This window comes from Sebastes umbrosus, chromosome 6 (assembly GCF_015220745.1).
Source record: "Sebastes umbrosus isolate fSebUmb1 chromosome 6, fSebUmb1.pri, whole genome shotgun sequence".
Classification (NCBI taxonomy): domain Eukaryota; kingdom Metazoa; phylum Chordata; class Actinopteri; order Perciformes; family Sebastidae; genus Sebastes; species Sebastes umbrosus.
Window position 1 is genome coordinate 26,688,300 of NC_051274.1, and position 22,010 is coordinate 26,710,309.

Below are 22,010 nucleotides of genomic sequence, written 5' to 3' on the forward strand. Positions count from 1 at the left end.
CCGATGGATGTCCAGTTTCTCTTACCAATCTTTATGTAAACTGGCATTAATTGGGTTTTAAAGGGGATATATGCTCATTTTCAGGTTCATACTTGTATTTTGGATTTCTACGAGAACATGTTTACATGATTTAATATTCCAAAAACACATTATTTTTCTCATACTGTCTGACTGAATATACCTGTATTCACCCTCTGAAATGTTCCATTTTAGCCACCACATTCTCACTCCCAACTTGTCAAATACCGCTGCTTATTACACAGCTTTGTTGAATACTTGATTCTGATTGGTCAATCGTGGTGTTCTACGGTCTGTTATTTCCGTCTGTAAACGGTATAATGTACAGCTACTCCACCCTTCCACTTCGTGTCAGGGTTTATTTCACAACAATTACCCACTCGATGTACATTATCCCTTACGATTAACGTCTTTTGTTCCCTCAAGGCTGGGTTGTACAGCTCTGGGCCGGCGGTTACGTGATGGGTCACCGCAGCGTGACGTCCGGTTGCATTTCTCCAAAAGTTGATTCTCTTTCTACTTTTCCACTGCAGGCCGCTGTGGTTGTTTTTTTAGCACTCCCTGTGGCCGCCGCAGCTGCAGCCTAAACGCATCTACCTACCCACATTCAAAATGGAGTTACATTATAGTTAGTTGAAAACCCGGTGCGTCACAGTCGCTAAAAGGTGCCTCCGTGTGTCGGTATCTGATGGCACGGGACACTTAACAAGCGGTGGTATTTGACGACTTCGGAGTTAGAACAGGTTGTTTTAGTGCCTGTCTCTTTAAGCCTCCCTCCCAAAAAAAGCCCAGTCTGCACTGGGAGCTTGAGAGAAAAATATGGTGCACCTTTAGGTAGTTCTCAAGCTGTGGGCGATATAACAACTGACTGGGTTGTCTTTATTTCACAGTTTGTGGGTTGGTAGGCACTCCAGATTCCCAAATGTATGTGCACAAGCACTGAAAAAGTGAGTTTTTTTTATGATATGTCCCCTTTAATGTAACCAAAAAGTTTCAATTTAAAATGTTAAAATTAATTTGCCAGTCTTCATTTGCAGGTACAAATTGATTACTAACAATTATTGGAGTGCTTCGTCAAGAATTTAGTAACGTGACTACATCTGCATGACACAAAATTTGGTATGATTTGATTATGAGTTGTACGGTATATTCACATATTCTAGTAGCTTGACTTGTCTTTTAGCCAGAAAGGCAACCAATTACCTTCAAATCTAATTGTTTGGTAAAATAGTGACTTTGGGGTAACACCTGTCTCTAGGCCCTAAAATGAATGACAGATTACAAATGAGACTGTTTTCTTTTGTGTGCTGTTGGCAAAGGTGGTCATTCACTGCAATGTTTTCCTTATTTAATAGATTTCACTGATTTAATTTTCCTTATCTGTCCCTACGTTTGCACCAACAGATCTTGTCCATACTAATGACTCTCTCTCTCTCTCTCTCTCTCTCCCTCTCTCTCTGCACTGTGGCGGTTGCACAGAATTTTCTGTTTTAGTTTTCAGATATATTTCTTTATCTCTATATGAAATAAAAGACGATTGTATGAAATTAAAACGAGTGTTTCAGTCTTTGTTGCGTTACTGTTGTGATATTTGCCGTCCTGCAGTGGATGAGCATGTGATTTTATTATAAGGGTTGGTTAGATTGTGGTTAGGTGGCTCAGTGGCTTGACCTGTAACGTCCCACAACAACCAGGAATCCTACTGAATCATATATAAAAGGAAATCTGAGTGTTCTATCAGATCTTGAATATTTGTAAAAGATTAGCATACTGACATGAACTGACAGATTTGAACATTGATGACTTGCAACAGTGGCAGGTGAGGAAAAGAAAATGTAACTTCAGACCCTGTATGCGTATAATATAAATATATCCAAGACATGTGCGATGATCATGTCATGTCATGAATTAGGGTACTTGCAGTTTTTTTCGTCCAATTCAGGCTATCAGCACTACTTAAAGGTCCCATATTGTTAAAAGTGATATTTTCAAGTCTTTTATATTATAAAGCAGGTTTAAGTGATATATAAATACTGTGAAAGTATCAAAATCCACAGATAAATACACACAGCCCATATTCAGAAACTGTGCGTTTGAAACAAGACATTTTCTGTACATTTGTGATGTCACAAATCTACAATATTTAGACAATTTCACAGTTTTAAATGTAAACATTCTAAATGTGTCACAGTTTATTTCTGGTTGCAGTGTATGTGAATGACATCAGCTGACAGGAAGTACACATGGACCCAAGCTGTTTCCTAGCAACGCAATTCCGTTGCCATTCCGTTGAAATTCACTAAAATGGAGTGTTTCAGACAGAGGGTAATTACAGGTATATTCAGACAGACGGTATGAGGAAAATAATGTGTTGTTTGAACATTAACGCATGTAAACATGTTCTAGTGGAAACCCAAAATACTAACATGAACCTGATGATGAGCGTGATATGGGACCATTAAGTAAGTAACTTAGAAAGTGTCCTTTTACAACTGGGTGACATGTTTCTATTATTTTTATTCTCTTTATTTATGTGACATGATTTGTCCTCCATTTCTCTGAATCTATGTAGTTACCTAAACTGTCCGCCAGGTGGGGCAATAGCCTAAGTACAGTTCACTCCTGGCTAACAGGCAATTAAAATGACAGGAAGTTCCAGCTTCATTGTTCAGCAAAGCTGTAATTGGCTCAATTAACTCTGATTAGGGGAATAATAACACAATTGACTAAAAAGCTGCAGCATTTTGTAGGCTGGACCATTATAGTGCCCATTAAAATCATTCAGAAGCTAACTAAATGATGTGTTTATGATGGGACCCAGTCTCCTGAAAAACACCAATGGTACTTGAGATATAATGGGAAATGACTCATTTTGGACCCATGTCACAGCCTAAGAGACAACCTCAACAACACATAATAGATGTAACTCACACTCTGCCTTTTATTTACTCCTCTACTTCATGTTTTTTTTTTTATTTATTTATTTATTTTACATTCAAGATTCCAGATTCCAGATTCCAGATGTTTATTGTCACGCCGGTTGTACAGGTACAAACGTGTGAAACACTTTTTGCTGGGAAGCTCCATTAAAATAATAAGTTATATTACATTTACATTACAATTACATTTACATTATCCTTTGACATTGCAATATATTGTTATTAATTGTTTTTAATTTGTTTGTTTGTTTGTTTTATTGACACAGCAAACATTAATTACTTCTCTATTGTTTTCTTCCATTTACATGCATGTTCTTTTTAAATATCTATATATTGTAATTTTGCTTAATGAATTGTATATATGTATATATATGTTTTTGTTTGTATTTTGTTCTTTTTTTATTAGTATTTATTATTGAATTGACGCTTGACGTCATGCCAATAAAGCAAATTGAATTGAATTGAATTGAAACACTAATTACCTGTAATAAACCCCTTAGAAATGCACTGTTTTTTGTATTTTAAAAGCAGATTCCTAAACATAAGTTAACCCCTCTGAAAGTTAGGGAAATAGACTGTTTATTATAGCTATAACCTACATATTTCCATACAGTTGAAGAGCCAGTAACTCTGCTCCAAAGTGCCAAGAGTGCTCGTACACCTCGTGCCTGCGCAGGTGTGGCTCTCAGGCTCGTGCCCGCCACCCCTCCCCCCGCAGCTACTAAACTACAAACCCTGTCGGCGCGCGCTCCCGTGAAGTAATTCATTGTATCAGACTGAGACGTTGAAGGAAGCAGCGACGAGCGACTCCTCAAAGCGACTCTGCTCTCCGGGAAACACCGACAAATACCACTGCTTTAGCCACATCAACTACAGGTAAACTTACTTTATATAACACCACACCGTTGTGAAGTACTACTTCTGTTGTATTGTTAAGTTTAAAAGCGGAGAGAGGTGTTTTAAAAGTTGTTAGCTAGCAAAATGTAGAAAGCTAGCGCGGTTAGCTCGCTAAGCTAACGTTAGCTTTTAACCGACATCACCATTTCAGTGCCGCTTCCGCACTTTGCCACATACTTAAACTGCTGCAGAAGCTTCCTGAGACCGAAACACTTTGGTTTTACACTACAGACGGGTGTTAGTAAACTGTATAAACTTATAAATGTAACCATAAAGACTGGCCTAGGTTGTAAATCCAGCCGGAGACAAACAATGAGGCTCTTTTTCCTGACTTGCTCCGCCGGCTGATGACCAGGCGGCTTCAGCTCAGCGACACTTCTTCTGTGAATAGCTCTTAACTGTTAATGTTAGACGTTTAATTTTACAATAACACTATAAGGAACAAATACACCACCACTGTACTTTCTTTAAACACCAGTATTCTCCTCATTTAGAGTGTTTTAGGACATGTCAGTGAACACAGAGTACTCTGTCTGTACTTGGTGGGGCGTTTTAAGTTTTTCTATTATACGGTTTTGTCCTAATATTAGGTTTTGTGTTTGCAGCTGAGAAGTCCTATATGTGTGATATATATCTCAGGGAACTTCTCTTTATTTCTATTATAAGGTTTTGTACTAATATAAGGTGTTGTGTTCGCCCCTGAGAAGTCCTATGTGTGTGTGCCATTGCTGCTTTACATATATTAGCTATCTTTATGTCAACAATACAAATAGTAATTTCAATTAATATGCGCGGTGATACATCTTCCTATTTTTTTCTGTAAAGAATAATGCAAATTTGTGGATATTTCATTTTGGGTATAAGAATATTGTATGCATGGTCAGATGCTGTGTATTGTACATATGTATGTATGTCTATATCTATAGATATATAGATATATAGATATCTATAGATCTATATATCTATAGATCTATAGATATATGTGTATGTATGTATGTATGTATGTGGGTCTTGGGTGTTTAGTTTGGATCGGGGCCACCCACCCATTCTTCTTCCACTGCGGACACACTAGCCATCTGTTGCCTGGTGTGATGACGCCATCGCCATCTTTCTGGTGACCCACCCAGTGGAGAGCTGCTGGTTTTAAAAACAATGTTTGACTTAAACACTGGGAGCTCTCACACAGGCTAAGAAACACTACATTTTCTGTGCGTTGGTGTTGGTACGGTGGTTGGTAGACTGTAAAACAGCCATGTAAGTGTAAAATGTTTGGGTTGATACTGACAAAATGATCCATCACTATATTTTTTTATTGACCACGGTTATTGATGATGTGATCTTTTGGGTGTGAGTTTTGGTTTGCAATGGTAAATCTAAGTTAGAGACGTGATATGGTCTTGGGGATTTATAGCAATAATGTACATGATTGTCAAGCTGGCAGATGGATTTCTTGTCAATTTCACCCTGAGAAATATTAAGAAAATTTTATTAGGGATGTACCGATCCGACTTTTTCAGTCCCGATATTGCTAATCTTTCGTTACCAAGTACCAATTCAATACCATTGTTTAATTAATAAAATGTATGCCTGACTGTGTGGAAGTTATCGGGACCATTCTTTTATGTGTAAGGTAACACCAGGCTCGACTTAAACATTGCTTTCCTAACTTTGTAAAAAAAAATGTGACAAATAAATGCATAGATACAAATTTATTGAATTGATATCTATTATTAGAAAATAATAATTGTACACCAACAATTTGGTAAAAAAAATCTTCAAAATTAACAGGAATTACAATTCAAGTGTAAACCTTTTAAATGCAGCAACAAATTGGGGAAAACTTAAACAGGAATTAAAATTCTAGTATATAACGTATATAGTATATAAACATAAAAATTGAATCGAATAGCTCGACCCCATTGTCACCGATATCCGATCCAGCTGACAGGGCGATTTCGGTCTTGCATCGCCCTGAAAGGGTTTCTTTCACAACAATGAGCCGCTAGCTTTACGTTATCCCGCTTATTACACGGCTACTTACTTCAATAATAATAATAATAAGAAATCAATAATTTGACAGAGTCCAACATCAGAAATGCGTCCATAGCGATGGTCTGCTATATAGAAATAACAGACCGTAGAACGCCTTGATTGCCTTGATCAGAATTGAGTATTCAACAAAGCTGTGTAAAATATAATAATAATAACTATATATTTTTGTTGGTATCGGCAAGGAAAAAATGGTAACGGAAATCTTTTTGTAGTTATTTTTTACTCATTTTATTATTCTTCCCAATTATAGAGAAGCATCTGGAATCGCATTTAGTCCATCAGAAGATACCGTAGCTCTTTTTACAGCACCTAAAGGCAAGGCAGGGTAGGGTAGGTAGAGGCAGGTTTTATTGCAGGTGTTACACACTGTCAACATTGAAGCTGTAAACTAAAATCATATCCTCTCTCCTCCACTGTAATGACAGTAGATAACAATGACTGACTGGTGTCCAATTTCATTAAACAGCCAATTCAGATGTCTGGCCAATTTTTTCCTATTGGTAAAAGCTTTTCTTCCGAATACGTCAGATCCCTAGAGCTTTGTGCTAAAGGTGTGGTTTCTTTTCTTTTTAATTGTGAAAGTGAGCATATGCTAATCCTCTTGAAACTACGGTTTAATTGTGTATTGCAGTACTTTGTCTCCTTTCTCCAAAGGGGTCATTCTTAGTGTTTATCAGCAGTGTTTCCATGCATCAGTTGCTTATTATAGTCTTTATGGTCCACTTATTTAAGCTATTCAAGTTTTTTGTTTTGATTATAAGGCTTAGGGTGTCCATTTAAGAAACGATTGTGCTTATTAACTTAATTGTGTATTGCAGTACTTTCTCTTCTCTCCAAAGGGGTCATTTTCACTGTTTATCGGCAGTTTGTGTTAGCAGTGTTCGTGTGTAGCAGTTGCTCATTATAGTCTTAATGGTGTTATTCAGGTTTCGTTGTTTTGATTATAAGGATTAGAGTATGTATTATGAAATGATTGTGCTTATTAACAAGGACCTGTTTAAAGGCTTGGCATTAATGAATACCCAGGTGGAGCTTCGTGACAATTTGTCTTAAAGTCAGACGATTCAATGGTTCAATTAGCAGTATGACTAATCTGGTTGACTTTTAAATTCAGGATCCCTGACATGTTCTTGAGCACACGCATGTTGTAGCTGTCATCATGTAGGTTAGACAAATTGTTGCATTAAGCCAACAAATCCCTCACCAGTGTCCTCCAGGGAGATATTTTTTTTGTATAGTGTATTTTTTCATTATGCATGTGCTGTGCACACAGTGGTAAAAATAATTTTCTGTTCCTTTCACAGTAATGGATAATTTAAAAATTTCGCCGCCCACAGAAATACTTGTCCTGTGGCAGAGGAAAAACACCTGCCAAGTTTCTGTCAGAAATTGAAATATTCATCAGGCAGCAGTCAGTTAACCATCACTAAGCTGGGGCTAATTTTCCATGCTGAAGACTGCGTGGGGTATTTCTTGGTATAAACGCACACACACACGCAGGCCTTTTTGATGCAACTGTTGCCTCTGTGGGGTTTTCTAAAGGACAGGCTGATGAATCATCACAGTAACCATTTTAATAACACATTTAAAGCTGTGTCATACAAGGAAACAATGCAGAATGAATAGTGTTTCACTTAACAATTGTTTTGTGTTGGATGAAAATTGGTTGTGTGCACGCATGAGTGGGTTTGACTGGCAGGCCTGCTGTCAAAAACATTGTCTGTTTTAGTTTGATTAGATTACAGCTTACAGGATACTTAACCATCACAAAGGTGGAGACTAGATTGAAAAAGAGGATCTAACTCATTGTTTTGAATAATTGTGTTGCTTATTCAGTAGGTGTGGGGAAAAAAATTGACTCACCTATGTATCGTGATTTTTTTTTTTTGACGATTTTGAAATTGATTTTTGTTAATGCCAGAATCGATATATTTGCTTTATTTGAGTCTATGTGGAGATAGAACGAAGTTACCGCTTTTATTGTTGTAGTCTGAGTAAGGTGACGTCATACCTGTTCTGTATCTGTCAAGCAAACTAAACTGTGGTCGGCCGCAGCGAGCCGAAACGAGAAAATAGAAAACGGCGGAGGGGTCTGCGTGGATACAACTTGAACCCTCACATGTTATATCCAAAGTGGTAAACCCTACCAATAGAGTAAAATATGGAAACACTTTGGGTTTCACACATTGCCAGGAAAAGCAGAGCTAGACATCATAGCTAAAGCTGCATGCTAACTCTGTCATGGACAGGAAACATTATTGTATTGCAGTAACGTGTGGTCAAGCCAGCCGTCACTCGCAATCTCCGTGGTCAAGTCGGCCAACCCTACAATTGTAGAGTACCCATATACTGACATTTAGGTTAAATGCATTCAAACGGCCCCGATGGAGCTGACCATGGATGTATAAACAGACAGGATAGCTAGCAACAGACTTGGCGGAGTCAAAATAAGGTGTTAACAAGGGAAACTGTATATACAAAATATGTATATGGAAATAAGATTAGTTGGGTTATATTCACCAGAAGTATAAAACATTACATGATTTGACACATATATATGACATCAGGACATCTCTGACGACATACATGCTGAAAATCAAATATTTTTACTTTATCAAGTTAGATATTTTGCAAAGTAAAATTCCCTAGAAGTGTATGATTCAACTTTTTCCCAATAGTCTAGTGGTAAAAAAGTTAACATAAATGTCAATATTGAATCGCAATACTTAAAACTCACAATAAATATCGCATCGGCACCCAAGTATTGTGATAGTATCAAATCGTCCCAGCCCTATTATTCAGTTGAGTAGAGTAGGACGAGCAGCGTTGTCATATTTATGCAAGAGCAGTTTTTCAAAAGGAGCACAATCAGTGCTGGCTCACTATGTGTGTGTCTGTGTGAATCATGAATCAAACATTCCTTTTGGGGAAGTCAGTTGATGAAGTGAATCACAAAATTGACAAGAAGGCGTACCCCTGCTCCCGTCCTTTTATTTTCATTGACTGTGTTTATCACAGGAGTGTCCCCTGTTGCTCTCTGTATCTATCCGACTCCGTTAATTTGATCCTGTTTGGGTTATCCCGTCTCTCCTTATCCGTTGTTTGTCCGTCTCTTAATTTCACCTCAGGGTCTCAGGTGGGGCAGAGATTTGCACATGTAGCCTGGCCCTTATTACCTACCAGGATTAGCCTATAATTGATCAGGGGAGTACATCTGGCGTGTACTCAATTTGTTGTTTGGCGTACGTAAACATTTTAGATTTAAGCACCCAAAGAAGACAGTTTGGACATCAGCTGTGATGTGATTGTCTGCAGGCTGTACTAGTTGGTGTTACATCACTTCATCCGCTTCACACATGCACCACTGCAGTGCTTGACAGGCCTGTTTAATGTTTTGGGCTGGCTGTTAGCCAAAGCGTCTGGCAGATATGACTAACATCTTCGCAACAGACCGTGAGGATATTGTGTGCTGTTGGTGGTAGTTTCATGTTCTCTTTGTTGGTCTTCAGGTCATGGTTCCATTTTCGAGTGAGCTTTCACTGGAAAATATCTGGATTTTAGAAAAGGTATAGTTAAGATTGTCAGATTTTATATTCCTGTGCATCAAAAACTAGCCGATCCAACCAATTTTTATCAAATTTTTTTGTATTACCTTGTGTTCACGCATTCTTTAAATATGGCAGGTTTTTGCTGGTCTCTCACAAGCTTGAAGTTTGCAGGCACATTTAGCATTGAGACAGTAATGTACACATTTGGCTCATATTGGGCAAGTATAGGACTGGTTGATTTGGCCAAAAAAGAAAAGCACATGTAAAGCAATAAGACAAAAGAAACCATGTATGAGTATGCGTTTCCTTATTTTTTTTGTGCTAAATGCAGGAAAACTAAAATGTTGGCTATTAATTTAATAGTTGACTGCTAATCGATTAATCGTTGCAGCCCTGTCGTAACATTTGCACATGCAGTATGTGCTGTGCTTCCACTGTATGTTACCCCGCTCCTTTGAAACAAGAGTTCAGACAGTTCAGAGTTCAGACATAACAGTCTCCACTGCTAATGGAGATTTTCCTGTTGTGTTGCCTTTTTTATACACATTGTGCCCCTCCTATTGTGTTTTGTCTTCATTAGGCCCCTGTTAAGTGTTTTCCTGCGTCTTTTTTTAGGCCAGGAAAAGTTTTACATGCTAACTTTTTTTGGATTTACAGAAATTTATAGTCTGATACTGACATTGATACCTAGATGCTGTTTTGTATCATTACTGGTTTCTAGACTCCTGTTGTCTGGTAAGCTGCTCTAAAGGAATAATTGGTGGATTTAATGACTTGCTTATAGGCACCAAGGCAGCATTTGTTGAAAGGAGGGCACATTGTTATTTACCGCTGGTCAAACATTTCTAGCATTGACCATACACTCACCTCGAGGCTACCGCTGCCCCCATTTTTGTTTTTTCCTTTTTCCTCAAGTCATGGAGGGAATGGTCTAATCGTTTTTGACACTGCTGTCCTACTTGGAGTATTCATCTACTGTTTATAGAACCAGTACAGGGCCCGTTTAAAAGCTGAATGCTTGGCCTTTGGTGGTGTTGCTAGCAGCTTTCTCCAGAATCGCTTGACACTGCGCTTCCTTCAGTCCTGAGCAATACATCTGCTATGACATAGTTGCGTCACACACCCATTATGGAAACACTAACTATTAGAAACACTGGTGAAATACACTCTGAAATATTTAGGGCTGCCCTCTCTTGGTTGATTAGTCGACTCAGTCGATTCAGCATGCTGAAGATGCATGCGAGAACACACTGAAAAACTAGGCCGACAGACGCTCACTGGTGGCCCCAAACTGTCCGACGGCCGACCGTCGGCTTGGTGTGTGTCAGGGCCTTAAGAATCTCTTTGGTCGAGGACAGCCCTACTTGTGTGGGCACATAGAGAAATGTGTTTTTCATCAGAAAATGACTGAATACGCAGACAGAAGCTGAAGAAAATGAAGGCAGCACACGGTTTACAGTAGCTGAAAGTGCAAGTTGCATAAAAACTGCTGTGTGGACAAAAAAATCTAACACGGCAAAAAACTCAAGGGAAGACGGACTGTTTGGGTTCAGAGAACATCTTATGCGAACATATTCATTCAAACAAATTTTAGCAGTGCAATCTTTCTTACAGCCACATGCTATCAATTAATCCCCTGGTATAGACCTGCAACGATTACTCGATCGACAGAAAATAATTTCAACTATTTTGATAATCAATTAATCAATTAATCAAGTAATGCTTCGTGCAAAAATGGCAGAAGAATGCAGTTTTCCGCCTCTCAAATATGGCGATTTTCTCTGTTTTATATCATATTAAACTGAATATCTTTGGGTTTAAAGACATTAACTCGACTTTGAGAAACTGGGAGGGACATTTTCACTATTTTCTGACATTTTATAGGCCAAACAATTAATTGATTAATCCAGAAAAAAAAATCGGCAGATTAATCAAAATGAAAATAATTGTTTGTTGCACCCCTACCCTGGTACCCCAGCTCTCTGTTCAAAGAGGCAAAAGTGACACAGGGAAGGGAATTGAACCGCTAACCTGGGCTATGATAACACCAGGTTACAGCTACAGAAATGCTGCAGATCAAAACTGCAGTTGATGAATTCAGAAAGAACAGGAGAGATGTCGGGGGGTTTTGTCCTCCATCACGCCTCCAGCTGACTCTCTGTGATGGAGATGGCAGGGTAGAGAAACGTGGTTGACACCACACAGCGCTGCACCTTCTCAGATCAAGGTGGAAATAACCCGTCAGGGATATGATTTATTACCCTCTCTGTACGGTGTCTGGTTGTCCTTGTGCAGTCAGTAAGTACACAGTACATGTACTGTGTTGGTGTGAAAGTAGTCTCTGCGGCAGTGCCCACATGAAAAATTAGGTGCGTTTGATGTGTACTGGGTGAATAAAGCGACCTTTCGGACGCAGTTCCTCTTCAAGTATGAAGGGAAATTGCTGTTTCCTGTTTGACGTTGTGATCTACTGTTGGTAAAATGTGACCGTCATTCTTGTTATTATGCATCAGCGAGAACAGAATAATTGTAAAGATTTCAATAGAAAATCCACAACATTTAAACCTAGTTCCTGTGTTTGTGACTTTCTGTAAAATTTCCCAATATGGAGCGATCCAAGCTGCTCTCAGCCAGTAACACGAGACCACAGGACACTCATTTGCCCCAACTTCCTTTAACTCTATTGAGCAAGCTCGTTCCCGTACGCCCACACTGACACGTCTGTTGGGTCTTTTACTGTCATGAGTTACGGGAAGCTCGGCTAGATTTTACTTCCTAGTAGCTCTTGTTGCGCTGTGCCATAATGACACCTTTATTTTGACACCTGTATGTTGTGTAAGAAGGGGGCAGGAACCTGCAGTACAGGGTCACCATCTCCTAGGGCTGCACAATTAATCAAAATTTTATCGAAATTGCAATATGGCCTACTGCAATTTTACAAATCGCAATACTTGTTAAAGGTATAATGTGTGTCAAAATACCATTTTAGATTGAATATTGTCGTGCTGCAGTGTCCTGATGTCTTGGCCTACACATCATGTTCTACAGACATCTTTGTTTGGTACAGATCCCCACAAAAATCACCCCATAATCATTTTAATGTTTTTCAATGAAAATGGGAATAGTAATGTAAAAATTGTCATTCCCTCTAATATTGCAAATCATATCACAATTCCAATATCAGTCAAAATAATTGCAATTATTTTTTTTCCAAAATCATGCAGCCCTACCATCTCCCCATTGTTCTCTATCCTAATATTGGCATACTTAATCATCATAAATCACAATCAGACAATTGATAATAGAATTTATATTTTTGATAATGCAGGGCAAATTCTTCTTGTTCAATCTTTACAAATTGGACACGCTATTTTTTTATTGAGCCAGCTGTATCGGTCAGTCTTTAGCTTATTATGCAGCTAGCTTGCAAGATGTTTGTGTGATTCAGGTTTCCATTGACTCTAGGGGTACAGCTAACGATTATTTTCATTGTTGAGTAATCTGTCGATTATTTTTTTGATTAGTTGTTTGGTCTGTAAAATCTAGATCAGTGTTTCTCAAAGCCCAAGATGACGTCCTCAAATTTCTTTTTTTGTCCACAACTCAAAGATATTCAGTTTACTGTCATAGAGGAGTAAAGAAACCAGAAAATATTCACATTTAATTTTGACTAATTTTTCTTAAAAAATTACCCCAACTAATTAATTCATTATCAAAATAGTTGCCAATTAATTTAATGGCTGACAACCAATCAATTAATTGTTGTAGCTCTAATTTGCTCATACTGTGTCATCTGCCCTTTTGAGATGCTAACAAGCCCCCAGATATGAAGTGATCCCTGCTCTCGTAAGGCCACTTGTACAATATTAAACAAGCCCCAAGGTTTGCAAGCCTTACTTACTTCAAGGAAACTGCATTAATCACAAATATGAAGGCAATTATATTTCTGTCTTGGATTTTTTTCAGATTCCACTAATCATCTCACAACTTCTATGAAAGACCTCAGATTGAGAACCGTTTTTTCAGGCTCCGTGGTTAAAGGTGTCAAGTATAGTGATGCATGGTGCACCTGCACTATGCAACACTACTCGACACGTAGTCTTGCTTTCATGCCACGTATGTTGCATGTTATTTTCAGGTTTTCTTTCATCTTAATGCATAAAATGACAGTTAGACAGGTCCTGGCATTTGTACCCAGGATAGTTTGCCGTGTATTTCCCCTGACGATCACAAATATGTCTGGTTTTGGATAATCAAAAGCTCCGCTGTAACAGTTGCACTTTTGATTCTACTTAATGTCATGCCTTTCCCGTGGCTCCTTGATCATAACCTCTACCTCCTCCTCCTCTGTATCCTCCTCCAGGGATGGCAGCCATCCGTAAGAAGCTGGTGATAGTGGGGGATGGAGCTTGTGGAAAGACCTGTCTTCTGATTGTCTTCAGCAAGGACCAGTTCCCTGAGGTCTACGTCCCCACCGTGTTCGAGAACTACGTTGCTGACATAGAAGTGGATGGCAAACAGGTGAGGCAACTACAGTGATTCTGTGTCACTAGTATCAGTTATTTCCCATTTAATGTCATGCCTCGGGGTAGATGGGTTGATATAAACCTGAGACACTCTTAAGTGTTTTGCTTAGTGAAGTAATACCATTTAATGACTCTAAGGTGAATATTTTAAATAAATGACAACAGAGAATTTGCACCTTTTTCTGACACTATTGAGTCATCTACTTGGGCTTCCTAACTGTCACAACACATCCCTGCTTCTTTTAGTCTCTGCGATGGTTTCTATGCTTTATATCCAGGCTAATTTTGTTCCCTGGGTGCTTAATCATGCTCAACGCTTTAATTCTACCTTCAGGGCTTAAAGTGTTGATAAAATTGCACTGTTCCATTTTCACATCTTCCCTCACATTGCTGTCTGCTTCGTTTGGGCTTAGTCACAGGCCTTCAAATTAAAAGTCAAACTATTTGTAGGTGTTTCTGGGTCGTCTTTTCTTTGGTCTCAGGTTCCTTAAACATTGCTCATAAAATATCTACACTGTATATAAAAGGGTAAATCACACAAGTAAAAGCAAAATGATAATCTAAGGCATAAAATAGTGCAGTTAAAATATAGGGCTTAAATATAAGCAAAGGTAAATATAAAATAGTAATGTAAATTTTAGGTGTGCGAGTCTGTGTTTTATCTAAAATGCTGTCAATTGCTACACATAACTCACACTAACCAGTTGTCTTAATGATTTTATTTTATAAATTACAGTGTTCAATGTTAATGTTTTTTCCACTTTCCCAGTTGGGAAAATGGGTCAGAAATCTACTTGCCCGCACTCAATTTTTACTTGCCCCTTTACAAATAGTTTTATATATTAGCCGTTATAAAATAACAACGAAGACCAAAGTTAATTTTCTTGTTTAATATTTATTTAAGTAAATAATGAATCTGGAGTTTTGCCCACATCCTCTAACGCCACCCAACTGAATTCCTGTTTCCAGGATCATTGCGATGCTCGTTTGCACTTCAGCTCATAAACTTTGTCTTTACCCGCCACCATTTTTCGCAAGTGCCTGTTCGGTACTGCGCATGTGCAACTCCCAACAGATATGAGAAGGAAGCGAAATGGCTCACTCCTTAACTACTTCCATCATAAGCTCCTGAAAAAGCAATGTGTTTAATTATTTTTTAACCACTTGCCAAATAGAGCGAGTGAGTTGCTAGATTTACTAGCCCGACGTGGCATTTTACTTGCCCCAGGCAAGCGGACAATCCTTATTGTTGAACCCTGATTATTACATTTATTTAAATCGGGGACTATGTACAAAAATGCATTTATCTCAAAAGAGAGAAAAGATGCTTTGAACCAGATTTAGCCACTAGTTATTTTCCATCTGTAGCAATGCATACACATCCTATATAGATATAGATGGACACATTGATGATGGTTATGGTAAATGGACTGATACTACTGATACACTGATGCCATGCAAGGTGCCAACTTTGCCCATTAGGATGTCATCTAAATTATCATTCACACAACGATTGCTCACCTTCGGAAGCAATTTGGGGTTAAGTGTCTTGCTTAGGGACACATCGATATGTGACCGGAGCAGCCGGGGATCGAACCACCGACCTTACAACCTGCTCTACCCTCTTAGCCACAGCCACCCCATCATTCCGGATTTAGATAAACCTCTCATACCCCCCAGAACCAGAACATCGTAGGGCTAGTACTACGTTTAAAACTCAGAAATTAGAAATTATATATTCTCCTCTGGAGTAAGACTCATTGTGACTTCCAGGTTCATGATGTACTGTACGTATGTGCCTCTCTGGATATCTGCAGTTGGGCATCCAGCCCAACTCATCAGTCATAAACCCATGCGTCCTGACCTCATTCTAGGTTAATGGGATTCTGGGACGTTGAGTTTTTATTGGCTGTTTGATTTCTAACCCTCTGTGCTGCCGAGGAGGACTCAGGCTACTTCTTGTTGAGTGTCACACTTTTCCAAATCTGGTTTTTCTTTCCAGATTTAGCTTTGCAGTCTGCTGGCTCAGAGAGATTTTTATGTCACTGTCACAGTTTGTACTGTTGGGGCTTAAGGGCCGTGTGCCAAAGGGTTTATTAGGAATGTACAAATATGGAATTGGTGTACATGTTGCTGTTTTTATCTTCGACACTTGTATTAAATGACTCATGCTTAAAAAAGGGCGTCACATGTGTCAGTTAATGAAAAGAAAATCCTATATCTAATTATAAAATAGGACCACTTCTTTATAGAACTTTTCACCAGCGTTACAGAGATACTCCACCTAAAATTTATATTTTAAATTCTTCGCTTTCCTTCTTATACCCATAATTATTTTTGCTATTATGATGCTTTAATTTCTTCTCATGCAATAAGAGAATAAATCTGTCTTTTTTATAGTTCCCGTTCAGGACGAGGTCCGCTGCAGCCCTTGTTTATTACCTTATTTATTTGCTGGCTTTAATGTGAAAGTTGTGCTGATCAGGACGGACACGGTGTATTAACTTTTTTCTCTCTGTTTTGTTCTTCTTCTTCTCTTTCTCGTCCCCCTTTTCTCCACATTCCTTGGTCCTTCTCTATTCCCTCGATGTGTGTGTCAGGTGGAGTTGGCTCTCTGGGATACTGCAGGTCAGGAGGACTATGACAGGCTGAGACCTCTCTCCTATCCAGACACCGACGTCATCCTCATGTGCTTCTCCATAGACAGCCCCGACAGCTTGGGTGAGTACAAACCACACACGCATGGACAGACACACACCTACACACATTCATGACGTAAAATACAACATCTGTCTTTCCGTTGAAGTTATTTCTGGGGTCTGTAGCTTGTGAGTGTTCTTCCTGTTGTGACTCTTAATGCCACTCATAGAGGAACTGCTTAAATCTGCACACCAACACACACAGAGACAAATTATCTGTCATGCAATGGCCTGCAGCCAAGCTGTAAATCAACATGTCATGCCTTTTCTGTCATGATTATGAACAGCACTCCTGTGATCACATGGAAATGGATTTGCATGAAATCAGGTGTTAAAAGCTGCAGATAATTAAAATGCCAGACATGAATTATACAGGATTAAATGAGAGGAAGCTACAATTGTAACAAAACAAAGGCTTATTGTACTAGAGCTTGTAATTTCACATTGTTTTATATGACCATTCTTCAGACATTACATCTCCGTTTAAAGCAGTGTTTTTGCTGACCAAGCTGGAGAGATTTTTTTTCCAACACTTGATGCTCAGTTGAGATATGGAGGCTCTTCTTTGTGTTTTTTTTCTTTTCTTTTTGTCTTCAGAAGCACAATTATCTTTTCCAGTGACTCAAATTTTAAATTAAATTACTTTGTAAATGTTGGTCTAATCAAAATGCTGGCATCCTGTGATTTAACTGTTAACTCATTTAAAGATAAGGGTAATTGCTGCTCCCATAAAATAGCTTTTATGCAACGGTTCCATTGTCAGTTTTTCAATGTGTTGTAGCGAGAAGAAGTGGTCCTAGCATTTCCTGTGAGTTAATGTGATTCTTTATGTTGCGTTGGGCCATATGGCCAATATCTTCTATCACAATATAGGTCATTTCATATTTCATATTTTCCTCCACAGAAAACATTCCTGAGAAGTGGACCCCAGAGGTCAAACACTTCTGTCCCAACGTTCCCATCATCCTGGTAGGAAACAAGAAAGACCTGCGCAACGACGAGCACACACGCAGAGAGCTGGCCAAGATGAAGCAGGTATACCTTCATTCTCCTTTGTCTTCTTTTTATTATTAAATAGAGATGCATTACCAAAACAGGCAAGTGCAAGACTCTGTCTTGTAGTATTACCATCTAGTATTTCATGCATGCATCCCCCCGCTCAACTATATCTATCATTGATGACTTGGACTACAGAGCAGTTAGCAAAATGAGTAAAGATCACAGCTTTCACTCATGTTTATAGTAGTACTTAGCATTATTAGCTAATGTTTTCTGGATTTGTCAATAGGGCTGCAACTAGTGATTATTTTCATTAGCGATTCATCTGCAGACATTTTCGAGATTAATCGTTTGGTCTATAAAATGTCAGAAAATAGAGAAAAATGTCCATCCCAGTGTCAAGATGATGTCTTTAAATGTTGTTTTGTCAGTCTAAAACCCAAAGATATTCAATAATATGATATAAAACAGTAGGAAATCTCCATGTTTGAGAGGCTAAAAACAGGATTTTTGCATGCAAAATGACTGTAACGATGAATCAATTATCAAAATATTTGGCGATTATTTTTCTGTCGATTGACTTATCAATTAGTCGACTAATCGTTGCAGCTCTACTTGTGAATATTCAGCGGTGAATGTGTTCCTAAACCAGATTCTTGGTTTTGTCTTCATCCAATAGGAGCCAGTGAAGTCAGAGGAGGGCCGGGACATGGCCGGCCGGATCGCAGCGTTCGGTTACATGGAGTGCTCCGCTAAGACCAAGGACGGCGTGCGAGAGGTGTTCGAGATGGCCACCAGGGCGGCACTGCAGGCCCGCCGCGGAAAGAAGAGCAATAAATGTGTCGTGCTGTAAACTGGCCGACATATTTGGACTGTTTTCACCCTGGGCTACTGTAGCCGGGGGCTAGGGCTCGGGAGGGACGGAGGGATTACTAGACGGGAGAGGGAGGGAGGGGAAGAAAAGAGTGCAGTAAATGACTACTGCTGTAAAATGGCTGTTTGTTGGACTGAATTTACCCTGGGACTTGGGTTTGGGAAGCTTTGACGGAGAGGGACGGGTGGGTGGATGGATGGGAGGAGGGGGGGATGACTACCGCTGTAAACCATTGGGCTCTTTACCTGTTTACCATCGAGTTGGGAAATTAACACCAGCCACCAGCCAAACGCAGGTACACTCTGTCTTTTCAACAAGCCACTTACACTGATAAACACCATTAGGAGATCCTGCTTCTTTCTAAAAATATCTGGCCGACTGGTGAATTATGGGATGGTCCTGACTGCGCACAGTATGGACAACAAAAAAAAAAAACAGGTTTATTTTCCTGCCTGGATGACTTGACAGATGACAAACCGACGGCACAGTAAACGAGTACCACTGTGAACGGCCTCCAGTGGACTATTTATCCCCGGGTGTTCATACCTGGAAGTAGGGCTGGGTTTGGTGTGGAGTTGGACTGGTGAAGGGATGGGAATACTGAAGCGTGGGTGTGACCATGATGAGGCTGTATCCACCAAACCAGGGCAAAACTTGCAGTTCTCATATGCTGTAGTTACCATGGCGGGTCATTTGAACGGCCCCAAAAGTAGACAAATCATCAGTAAACTGTATTAAACTGGTTTGAGGTTGATTAGCTTAGCAGTTCAATTCAAGGACAACAAAAAAATTACATCCACGGTGTTAAACAAGCTGCTGTGTCTCAAGTGTCGTATTATCAGAGCGGCGTGGAGCTACATGCTCGTATGTCCAGCTCAGTTTAGTCTCTCGCTGTGTCTAATCCACATTGAGCCGTACTCTTACCGAGATCATCTGTTACAGCCACCTAATAGTGAACGCTCTATTATTTGCAGAGCTCACGCACAGTTTAAATTGAGAGGAAATTGCCCACAGCGCTGTCCATCATCATCTGATCTGTAATTCAAAGTCGCCACCTGTATTCCAGTTGCTGCTTTAAAGTGTTGGGCATCTTGCCGTAGCAGTGTTTCAGAGGGCAGTGTGAAGTTTAATTAGCACCCTCAGCATCAGGGCTGCATATTAAAAGTACCCACATGCTGGTGAATCTTTACTGAGGATGGTTTGTCTACTTTAAGGCCCATACACTCCAAGCCGACATCAAAGAACTAGCAGTGATGAAGGCAGATGTTAAGTCGCCTTTGTCTTGGCCAAAAAGTTGCCCTTGAACACAGCACAAAGACTACAGCCGACGGACAGTTAGCACGTACGTTCTGCGCCTGCGTGAGATGAGATATTTCTCCACACCAGCAGGTCGCGGTAGTCTGTATTTGTCATTCAAAAAGAGAAACCGGAAGACTGTGGAAATACAAGCCATTGTTATGATATGTATTTTTTTTAAAAAGCAGCCATTTTCTCCCCACTCTCACTCACGGCTTGGCTTCATTCCAGATGGCCAAGTCGTAGTGAAAATATCGGAATGATGAAGATGAAAATGAGAAGAGCCTTCTGTTTTTCCTCTTGACTTTACTCGTTGGCTTGCTTTCCTCACTTCCGTTTCTCTTCTCGTGCACTGATTCGCTTAAGCTGAACAGTCAATCAGAGTGACTCCTTTCACCGACAAGCTCCGCCGCCAATTCAACATGCTGATTTGACCGAAAAACATCACACACGGGCAGATTAGAGCCGACGTTGCAAAAATTAGAGCGGAAGACGCTCACCGACGGCCCCAAACTGTCCGTCGGCTTGGTGTGTCGGAGCCTTTAAATGTTTGTCGGACTAAATCAGTGAAAGTGGCAGTAGGTGAATTGTGCTCCCACTGACAAAGGTAGCTTCCTGTCCTGCATCGTACCGGCCGACCACCATGTCTCAGCTCCCATCCCTTCCTGCTCCACATAGCTGACTGCTGGTGCTCATCTTCCCCTGGTTTTAGACCAGGACAAAGAACAAGGAGAGGAGAGTGTTGTGTTTACATGCACACCACTGAACTCATTATTTAGGATGAACGACTATTATTTTGTGTGTGTAGGCACGTAAAAGGTCAAATGTACAATAACCAGAAATGTTTGAGGATGCCTGGGATATACCACGTTATCCACCATATTGTACATGTTTGCCTTTTACTGGTTAACTGTTGCTATAACAGTTCAAAAGACAAACATGACCTTTTTTTATCCAGAATACTGTGCATGGAAATGCCAGAATTGTCAGGTTGGGCAGCCGGATAGATTTTGGGGTGAAACATGCTGATAATCTACATCACTAACTAGCAGAGTGAGAATTAACCACCTGCTGTGTGTGTAATTTTAATTTTGGCGTATTTTTTAGAGTATTTCCATTCTATAAATGGTAACGGTGGCCAGTGATATTTGGGATTTATCAGCCACCAGCCTTCCCTGACTCTCCTGTGTGTTTTTACTGGCACATTCAGGCTCTCTTGACAGTGTTGAACCCTCCTGTTCTTCTTCCTGGCCTACAGGGAGGACCAGAAACTTTTGTCTTGTGTTGTTGTTTTTATACTTTATTTCCTGCTCTTTAAAAGAAAAAAAAGTCATAAATATGTTGTCTATCAGTATTTAAAAATAGGAGGTGGAAGACTGTGGGACTGCTTTTGTGTCGTTGCTTTAGTTTACTCTTCTTTTGTGCTTTAACTGAATTTTTCTGATGATTCACCGTCAATCATCGCTGCCAAATGCTGTTGTTAGGCAGTCAGGAGAAAGGCTGGCCTCTCGGCTGCCTGTCTAGAGCATCGCCGGCTCTTTTTCTGTTCTTTGTTTTGAACACAAACTTGGCTGAAAAGACAAAAAAAGGAAGAAAAGAAAAAAACAATGCAAGTCTCCTTTATTATGTACAAAATCATTTTTATTTCTACTTTTATTGTATGTTTTAAATCCTTATTTTGGATGCTGAAGCAGTGACGTAAACAAAGGAACAGGAAAACCAAGCTGTATGCAAAGTCTGTAAATATATAATGTGGGTTTGTTCATACTAGACTATACACACGCACAGGACTGGAAACTGTATTTGTAAACTAGCTTTGGTTTGTGTAATAAATTACTTTCTATAACACCCAGCTCTTTTTCATTGTGGTCTCAGGGGAAGCTTTTAAGTTCAATCAATACACCGGAAGTATGAATGGAGTGATGGATTAGTTTATTTGTGTCTTCAGACTGAACACGCATGTCACACATAAGTTGTCTTGAGTAATTAGTTGACTCAAGATGTTCACATCTTTGTCTTATCGGAGAGAATTTGGATGAAGTCCCAATCATGCTCTTGACTGCAGTCTGCTCACTGTTATGCTCGTCTTGTCAGTGCACATTAAAGGGATAGTTTGGGTTTTGAAGTGGGGTTGTATGAGGTACTTGCATATAGTCAGTGTA

The 22,010-nt window shown here is 39.6% G+C and overlaps 1 protein-coding gene across 1 annotated transcript; it reads left to right on the forward strand.

Annotated features, from left to right (window-relative positions):
* Positions 1-3,681: 3,681 nt before the first annotated feature.
* Positions 3,682-21,696, forward strand: rhoab (ras homolog gene family, member Ab). The gene is made up of 5 exons (XM_037772391.1): positions 3,682-3,833; positions 13,818-13,975; positions 16,581-16,701; positions 17,584-17,714; positions 18,358-21,696. The coding sequence occupies exons 2-5, from the start codon at positions 13,820-13,822 to the stop codon at positions 18,529-18,531; spliced, it is 582 nt and encodes a 193-aa protein (XP_037628319.1). The 5' UTR covers positions 3,682-3,833; positions 13,818-13,819; the 3' UTR covers positions 18,532-21,696.
* Positions 21,697-22,010: the final 314 nt, after the last annotated feature.